The sequence below is a fragment of the Vicia villosa genome, linkage group LG2 (genome assembly GCF_029867415.1).
Source record: "Vicia villosa cultivar HV-30 ecotype Madison, WI linkage group LG2, Vvil1.0, whole genome shotgun sequence".
Taxonomy (NCBI): domain Eukaryota; kingdom Viridiplantae; phylum Streptophyta; class Magnoliopsida; order Fabales; family Fabaceae; genus Vicia; species Vicia villosa.
The window spans coordinates 223,983,749-223,993,100 of NC_081181.1; the positions used below are offsets into that span (position 1 = coordinate 223,983,749).

General features: G+C 27.9%; 2 protein-coding genes across 2 annotated transcripts; one reads left to right on the top strand and one right to left on the bottom strand.

Moving 5' to 3' along the window:
* Positions 1 to 1,424: 1,424 nt before the first annotated feature.
* LOC131651459 (uncharacterized) lies at positions 1,425 to 2,351 on the bottom strand. The gene has a single exon (XM_058921121.1). It carries the CDS (start codon positions 2,349 to 2,351, stop codon positions 1,425 to 1,427), a length of 927 nt encoding a protein of 308 aa, XP_058777104.1.
* Positions 2,352 to 7,279: 4,928 nt separating this feature from the next.
* LOC131648335 (peroxidase 3-like) lies at positions 7,280 to 8,999 on the top strand. The gene is made up of 4 exons (XM_058918095.1): positions 7,280 to 7,614; positions 7,698 to 7,886; positions 8,065 to 8,227; positions 8,384 to 8,999. Exons 1-4 carry the CDS (start codon positions 7,402 to 7,404, stop codon positions 8,797 to 8,799), a joined length of 981 nt encoding a protein of 326 aa, XP_058774078.1. The 5' UTR covers positions 7,280 to 7,401; the 3' UTR covers positions 8,800 to 8,999.
* The last annotated feature ends 353 nt before the right edge of the window (positions 9,000 to 9,352 follow it).

Here is a 9,352-nt window from a genome sequence, read left to right on the forward strand (position 1 = left end):
TTTTGTTTTGACAAAATAAATCAATATATATATATATATATATATATATATATATATATATATATATATATATATATATATATATATATATATATATATATATATATATAACTAATATATGATCTTATTTAAATTAAATATTACATATTCATTGAAACTAACAAAATGATTAAAATTAACAATCACAATATATAGGTTAAATTATATATTGCAAATAAGAAATAATACAAATTTATGAGATAATATTTTGATGATCATTAAAATACATTAATATTTTTCTATAATACAATTACAATAACATGTATCAAGAATGACTATATCAAAATCATTCATTTTTAATTAAAGGCCTTCAATATATTATGCTTAGAGACAGATACTTATATGATTTTTCACATGTTTCTCAAATAATAAGAATGTAAAAGTAGCAACAAAATAATTCTTCTTTGTTCTTTACATCCACAAGAAATAGTAGAGATCTACATCACCAAATCCTATAAGAAAATTATTACAAAATCGTATAGTTAAAATATTTAGATAATTGATAAAATAGAGCAAATTAAGTATAAGTCTGCCATATAAATTGAAGAATAGTTAAGACATAGTCACATTTTTTGGTAGTAAGACAATTTGTTGACTCTACAATGGAATAGAGCAAGTTGAAGAAAGTTGAGAAAATATCTACAGTTTATTGACTCTAAAATTTTGAAAAACATATTATTTTTTCGAGCTTATTATGTCAAAATATAACATTATATTATTGAATTGTAATGCTTCAAAATAAAATATTATTTCACTATTTATAAATAATTATTATATACAAATAGAACAAACAATAAGTAAAAATGAATTTTATGATAATTAGTTAATATAATAGTTTTTATATTTCTGATTCGTATTTTTAATTTATATAATCATTATTGATGGAATATATTGATAGAATATTATATTATATCATTATTATTATTATTATTATTATTATTATAGTTGTGACTAAATATTATGTTATTATTATTATTATTAGATTTATTATTTTTAGTTATTTTGGATGATAAAATTAATTTTTATTAAAATAGTTAATCATATAATATTGTTTTTTAATATTTAGAGAAAAAACATGTTTTATTATTTAATTGATTCGTGTACTTTTTTTTAATTCTAAATAAATAAAAGTTCCTAAATCTTTTTGAGACAAACATAATATTATATACATAAGATAAAAGGAGAAAAACATGATTTTTTTTAATTATCATAAATTATTTATATAGATGATATTATTTTTAATAGTGGTAGTTGAATATTATTATTATTCTTATTTTATTTTTTTTTTTTGAATCAAAGAATATATTATTGATATTAATTCAAAAAACTATACAAGCCCATGGTGATCACACACGATCCAACCATCTAGATAGACACGGACAACATTACATCATCATACGAGCTACATGTTGTCTAAACTTCCTAATGTTCCACAATCTGTAAACTATACTGTCCTTAATTCTATCCACTATATTCGTATTATCCACATTATTCTTAAAACATGTATCATTTCTCAATCTCCAAATGCTATAAATGGTCTCAGTTATACCCACTTTAACTACCATAGCTCTCCAACCCTTCCCCCTAGTTACTGCAGTGATCCAAAGGAGTTCATCCTCCCACTTAAGGGGTTTATGATCCACCTCTATCCAGTCGAGAATGCTCTGCCAAACAACTTCAGTTTTTCTGCACTCAAAGAAAAGGTGATTGTGTGATTCTTCCTCAGCATGACATAAAAGACACACACTCTCCTGCAACATCCCAAACCGTTTCAATCTATCTCTAGTCGGAAGCCTCATATGGCAAGCCATCCACAAACACACAATAGCCCTAGGTTGAGCTTTATTATTCTGTATCACACTGGCCCAGGACACATTGCTGCCATCAGAGTTTAGACAATTGTAGAATTTCGTGGTTACGAATCTACGCTTTGCCTTGGCCTCATTCCAATTCTGCATCATATTCATCATATACTCCCTTTGTTTCAGGATACCCTTAAACATCCAGCTATTACTATTTTTTATATCATAATCCATGACATCCATGCCCTTTAAGTAATGACAGTTAATCCATCGAACCCATAGATTATCAGCCTTTTCGCTAATGTTCCATAAACACTTCATAAGGAGAGCACAGTTCCACCAATACAGGTTCATAATTTGCAACCCACCTTGCTTATACCTGCTGCAGACTCTATTCCATGCAACAGGGCATTTTCTGCTCTTGACCTCAGTGTTCCCAGTCCAAACGAACCGCCTGCAAATATCTTCAATCTTCTTGATAACAGCTTTCGGTATGGGAAAACATTGCATCCAATATTCTTATTTTATTATTATTATTATTATTATTATTATTATTATTATTATTATTATTATTACTATTATTATTGTAGCTTAGTATTCTATTATTATTATTATTATTATTATTATTATTATTATTATTATTATTATTATTATTATTATATACTAATGTAGAAATAATTTGATAAAAATATTATTATTATTATTATTATTATTATTATTATTATTGTTATTATTATTATTAATTATTAATGTAGATTTAATTATTATTTTTATGGTTTTATTATTACTATATTTATTTTTAATGTAGGGTTAAATTAGTAAAATTAACAATAGAGTGTAGGGTTAAATTAGTAAAATTTAAATTAGGGTTTGTGCTTAGAGTTGCTATGAGGTTGACATGTGGCTAGGGTTGCCATCATGACAACCTTGGATTTATATATAAGATGGATTAATTTTTTAATTAAATATTAATGAATAAATGAGAGATCATAAATGCAGCTAGTGGAATGAATATAGTGAAATTTATTATTAGTTTTAATTTACTATTAATTTATTATTATATTTTTAATTAATTATTTAATTATTATTAATGAATAATTGAACAAATAATTGTGTGGAAGTTACAAATCTTACTTGACAATAGGGAAGTTGTAATCAACGCTATATATATTTCCGGGAACAATTATTTTATTAATTTTTTTATAAAATAATATTAAATTACTAAGTTTACTAAAAGTTGTCAAAATTTAGTACGATAAAATTTAGTACGATATTTTAGGGAAGTTATAATAAACCTCACATTTATTAGATTTAATAAAATAAATAAAAATTGTGAAAGTAAAATTGAACATTACACTTACACGTGAAGAAATGATAAGGGGAAGGTAAAATATTAGTCATCCCCAATTTTAGTGTAAATTTAATAAATAAATCAATAAATAAATAAAAGGGAAGTTACAAAATTTTACCCTCATGTTTTGACTCAAAGTTATTAGAGCTAACATCTTTAATATATATGAGAAAACTATCCTCATGTATTGGTTCTAAAAGTTATTAAAATACTTAAAAACTTTAATATATAAGATAATTATTTTAATTTTTTACTATTCAAAATATATTAAAAAAATAAAATGTAACTAATTGATTGATAGTGATAACCAATATTTATCTCAAGTACAAATGGTACGTTCTAGCTACTTTTGTGGTAACTTATTTTTCAAAAAATAACATGAAAAGTAAAGTATAAAAAAAATATTAAATAATATATTATAATTGTTCTTATGCTTATGTCAATAATATTTTTAAGTATTAATTAATTTATTAGTAATTAATATTTATCTCCTAAAATTTATCCTAAAAGATATAGCAAAGTAAGTATCCTAAAATATTGAAATTTGAATAAAACTAACCACTAACTAAAATGAATTTTTTTTACGTATAATCCGTTATTGTTGTTGAGATATTTAAGGACATATATAAAAAAATTATAACAAGAAGTTATAAATTTTGAATGGAACCAATAGTATATATAAGAGGCTATAGTTAACTTTAACTTCAAAATTAGCAACCTCAACTCAACTCCAACCATGTTTAAGTGTTTTTTTAATGGGTGCAAATCCCGCAAAGCCACTGATATTTCTACTTCAACTCAATCCCAACCCCAACCCCAACCCCAACCCCGCAACCACCATAAATAGAAGCCACCACTCCCAACTATTATGGAGGAATCTCTATATTTGCATGACCATGAGAATAAAAACAAAAACATCCATAAAAAATTACCTATAGCACATTCCTCTCATCTGTCGAGGTAATAAACTTCTATTAAAATTATTAGATAGTTTTTCAAAGTTTGGTATCTTATATTATTTTTTAAAATTATTTTTCAGTGGCAATAATAGGACGGAAAATCCTACATTTATTATATCGTTTTCATCATTCAGTATATTTTGAGATCTCTTGATTATTTGTCATTCGCCATTTTTTGAGATTTGTCAACCCAATGATGAATTTATACATATTGTGTTGGAATTATATTTAAGTCTTTAGTTAATTGAAATATCCTCTTCTTTTGACACATCCCAGTGCCTTATATTTTGTGAAGTAATATAGGTAATGTGAGAGGATTGAGACTTTTGATTTTAACACCAAATTAATCTGAAATTTAGTATCAAAAGGGTGTAAAAGCAAAATTAAATATTAATAGCAGGGGAAAAATAAAATAAAAATTCGGCTCAAAATTTTTTAGGAGTAACGCGAAATGCGCTCCTTAATCTTTTTGCTAAGTAACCGGGTAATTTCATCACAAATGTTATTATTCGCGTCAAAAGGTGATTTGATTACTATAAACAATTCATTTGCTGAGTAACCGGGTAATTTCATCACAAATGTTATTATTCGCGTCAAAAGGTGATTTGATTACTATAAACAATCCATTTGCTGAGTAACCGGGTAATTTCATCACAAATGTTATTATTCGCGTCAAAAGGTGATTAGATTACTATGAACAATCCATTTACTAAGTAACCGGGTAATTTCATCACAAATGTTATTATTCGCGTCAAGAGGTAATTTGATTGCTATAAACAATGAGTCGTGCATACAATAATAAAATTTCCCCTTAATAAGTACCGATAGCTTTGCACTCTTGAGATAATAAAGGAAGGATTTGTAATAGAAATTTCAAAAAAAAGTTGAAACCTCTTCCTTTACTCTAGATTTCTAAGTAGAATATGGGGCATCACACACACTATGAATTAGTGGATGGACCATTTCTCTAAAGATGAAAATATTATCCGACTATAGTATGTTCCTGAGGGTAAATTTTATATATAAATAATCTTATGAGAAAATTATATTTGTTTGTGTTTTAGATTAAAAAAATTGCATTAATATTTTTAGTTCGGAGATGTTACCACACTTAAAAACATAAGTTATTTAATGTTTTTAAAGTTGAATGTTGTTAATCTAAATTTATAATAATTTTTTAATTTATGTTTTTTAATTTTATGAATTTCATGTTATTATTTGTGAAAATGTACCGTTAAAGGTAAAATATTTTTGTAAGTTAGTGCATCTATTTAGTGTTCATTATCATGGAATTGAAAATGTTGGACTAGATGCTTTAGAATGTTGTAGTATATATCTATTGAGCAAATGAAAGTCCAAACAAACCATGTTATTTTTAGTCTTTACTATGAGTTGGGAACGTGCTAATTAAATTCAAATGATTTTTGTGAGGCATTAATATAGTTTTATATTATTTGGTTTTTTATTTGATATTTTTATTTTGTCAAGAAATATTTGATATTTTTATCTCTTATTTTAATATTGAGTTTTTTTTTCTAACTATCTATTTATAACATATTATTTTTATCGGTGAAATATTCTTATTTAGTACATAATATATAGTTAGATATTAATAAAATTATATTATCTATTTATTAGTTAGAGTTTTGTTTTTGATGGGATGTTTTACTAAGCCTTTAAATTCAAATACCACAACTTCAGATATATAAGCTTAAATTACCATTGTTTAAGGTATGCATATTTTTAATTTTAAAAATCTCATTGTCAATACTAGTTTGAATGATGAAGTAGGTGCAGGTATTTTGGCCATCAAACTATAAATTACGGTACATATTTTTAATTCTAATTGTCAATATTAATTTGATCGTCGGAGTGTTTGCAGGTACTTTTGCGTAAGAGTGAGTGTTTGCAGACACTTTATAGGTCTTCTTCTAGATTAGAATACTCAAGGTACGCGCTCTCTAACTTTAAAAATCCCATGCCCTTATACTAATTTGAGCGTCGGAGTGTTTGCAATAACTTTAAAAATCCCATACCCTTATACTAATTTGAGCGTCGGAGTGTTTGCAGGAAATTTGCAGGTAGTACTTTTGCAACTCCTCAAAAATCAATTTCAATCAAATACCGCTATCGAGTTGTCATCCAACTATTCTCCGTCGACATTGTGAGCCTAAATTCTTGAACAAAACATTATTCTTATGAATTTTTTGACAATTTTATACTCACTATCGCAACTTCAAAAATATTTAAATTTAATGATATCAACGCTAAAAGTAATCTATAATTTTAAAAATCTCATTACCTATATTTATTTGAGCTCGGAGTGATTGCTACCACTTAGCAGGTCTTCTTCTAGAACTAATCTTCTCATATAAATATACAAGCTTTGCAAAATTGATTTTTGTTCCATGCATAAAATTCATTGTTAAACCTTGCATTCAGCCTCTTTATAAAATTGGACTATGTTGTGTATAAATGTTTGCATGGGGTTGTAACACTATTTATGGCTCTTCTTCAATGCACTTTGGACATTTACATCTAAAACCGTAATCTGCAAGGGATTACTTGAACATGGCATTTATGGAAAAATTAACATTTGATGGTATCTTAGATAGGGCTTCGATAAAAATGATTAGAGAATAAGAAACTTGGCATCAGAGTGTGCAAATTGTTAAATAAAAATTAATAATTTAAGTGCTTCAACCAATTATCACGGGGACGTAACCTAATACATATATGTAAAAAAATCAAATAAATTGAAAAAAGTGATTTTGTAGTTGGTGTATAGGAAATATTACAAGAATTATAGTTAGTATAACTAACGAATTAACAAACTAATTAATTACTTAGTTAATAACAACTCACTAATCTTATACCTCTAATAAGTTATTTTAATTTGATGTACCTAAAAAGAATCCAACACTTTGAGAAAAGCAAATATACTCATTATGTCATAAACTTTACTAAATAAATCAATAGAAGCAGTCAGAAACCCAATAATAGGGTAGTCACTATATCTGTCTTATAAGGACATTCTCAACTAACCAATTTTAAACTTCAAATGGATAACAAAGTAGCATGTGTTTTGTCACCTTATCTCACATGTTAGCTAGCTGCATGGACCATCTCTATTATTTTCTTTGTTTCTTCTGCCTCAAGTTCTCAACATAACAACTATATATAAATCACTAATCACTGTTATGAATTCAACACCAAAAGAAACACAAGTTTTTCATTAGTATTTACATCTATGAAAATGGAAAATCTGAGTAAGTACTTCAAGGTTTTGATTATCTGTCTTTTGGCCGCATCGACTCATGCTCAATTGGAGCTAGGGTTTTATGCTAAGAGCTGTCCAAAAGCTGAACAAATCATTCAAAAATTCGTTCATGAACATATCCGCAATGCTCCATCGCTTGCGGCCGCGTTAATAAGAATGCATTTTCATGATTGTTTTGTCAGGGTATGTATGAAGTTCAACCTTTTTTTTTCTTCTTATGAATTTCAAAGTTGATGAGCTAACAATATGTATGCATTTTGATGTAGGGATGTGATGGATCAGTTCTTCTGAACTCAACAACCAACCAAGCTGAAAAGAATGCTCCTCCGAATCTTACAGTTAGAGGATTTGATTTCATTGACAGAATCAAGAGCCTTGTTGAAGCTGAATGTCCTGGTGTTGTTTCTTGTGCTGATATCATAGCCTTATCTGCTAGAGACTCTATTGTTGTCACAGTAAGTACTAATTCCATCTTCAAAATAATAGGTCCCGTTTGGATTGACTTATTTAAACTTATCTACCGACATTACTACGCGTGAAACTGTTTGGAAAGAGCTTATAGAAACGACTTATTATATGTTCATAAGATGTTTTTGGCTTACGCAAATAATGACTTTTTTTTTGTGATTTTAGGGTGGTCCCTATTGGAAAGTTCCAACAGGTAGAAGAGATGGAGTCATATCAAACTTGTTGGAATCCAGTCAAAACATTCCTGCTCCATTTAACAACTTCACCACCCTCCAAACTCTCTTTGCCAATCAAGGACTTAATTTAAAAGACTTAGTCCTCCTCTCGGGTAATATTATTTATCATATTCAACAATTTCCTTAAAATTGCGCATTTTAAGTCATTACTAGAAAATGTTAGCGACGTATTTTTTTGGTCGCATATTCAACATTTCTAGTAGTGTATATGGTTTTAATATTTATGACCATAATTTCAATTTTTTTAGGTGCTCACACAATTGGTATCTCTCTTTGCACATCATTTTCGAACCGTTTGTACAATTTTACTGGAAAGGGTGATGAAGATCCATCACTAGACAGTGAATATGCAACAAATCTGAAGACATTTAAATGCAAGAACATCAATGACAATACTACAATAGTCGAAATGGACCCCGGAAGTCGAAACACTTTTGATCTTAGTTATTATAGTCAAGTTGTCAAGAGAAGAGGTTTGTTTGAATCTGATTCTGCATTGTTGACAAATTCAGTTACAAAGTCTTTGGTGACTCAATTTCTTCAAGGGACACTTGAAAATTTCTATGCTGAATTTGCTAAATCAATTGAGAAAATGGGTCAAATTAAAGTTAAGACAGGGTCACAGGGTGAGATCAGGAAACATTGTGCACTTGTAAATAGCTAAGAATAAGAATCTTGTCTTGTTGATTTATGTTTTTGGGTGTCATGTTTTGTCTCAATAAGTCAGACCCTTATGGTATGGGGTGTTCTATGTGTGTTGTAATAATTTTAATAATAAATTGCTTCAATCAATTGTAATTTATATTTTCTGGTATGGTGGTACATTATGTTCTTGTTGTAATAAAAGTAGAATTGAGAGGGAGTTTCTAGTGTCAATAATATATTTGCAGAAGCTTAGCGGACCGCATCACCTCATGCGGTCGCAATATTGCGGTTGCGGTAGTGTCCGCATCCGCATTTGGCCGTAATTACGGTGTGATTGCAAATCACAATAAAAATCGCATTATAACACTGCAACGGCCGCATCATAACACCGCATCGGCTGCATTAAGCCGCATCGGCCGCATTAAACCACATCAAATTATGCAATGCTCGCAAAAATTAACACCGCATCTTATATTGAAGATTTAAGATATATTTTAAAAGGATTAGTGATATTTAAAACGATGACGAATTGTTAATGAGACATATATGAAAATTTGAGAAGAAATAGAAGA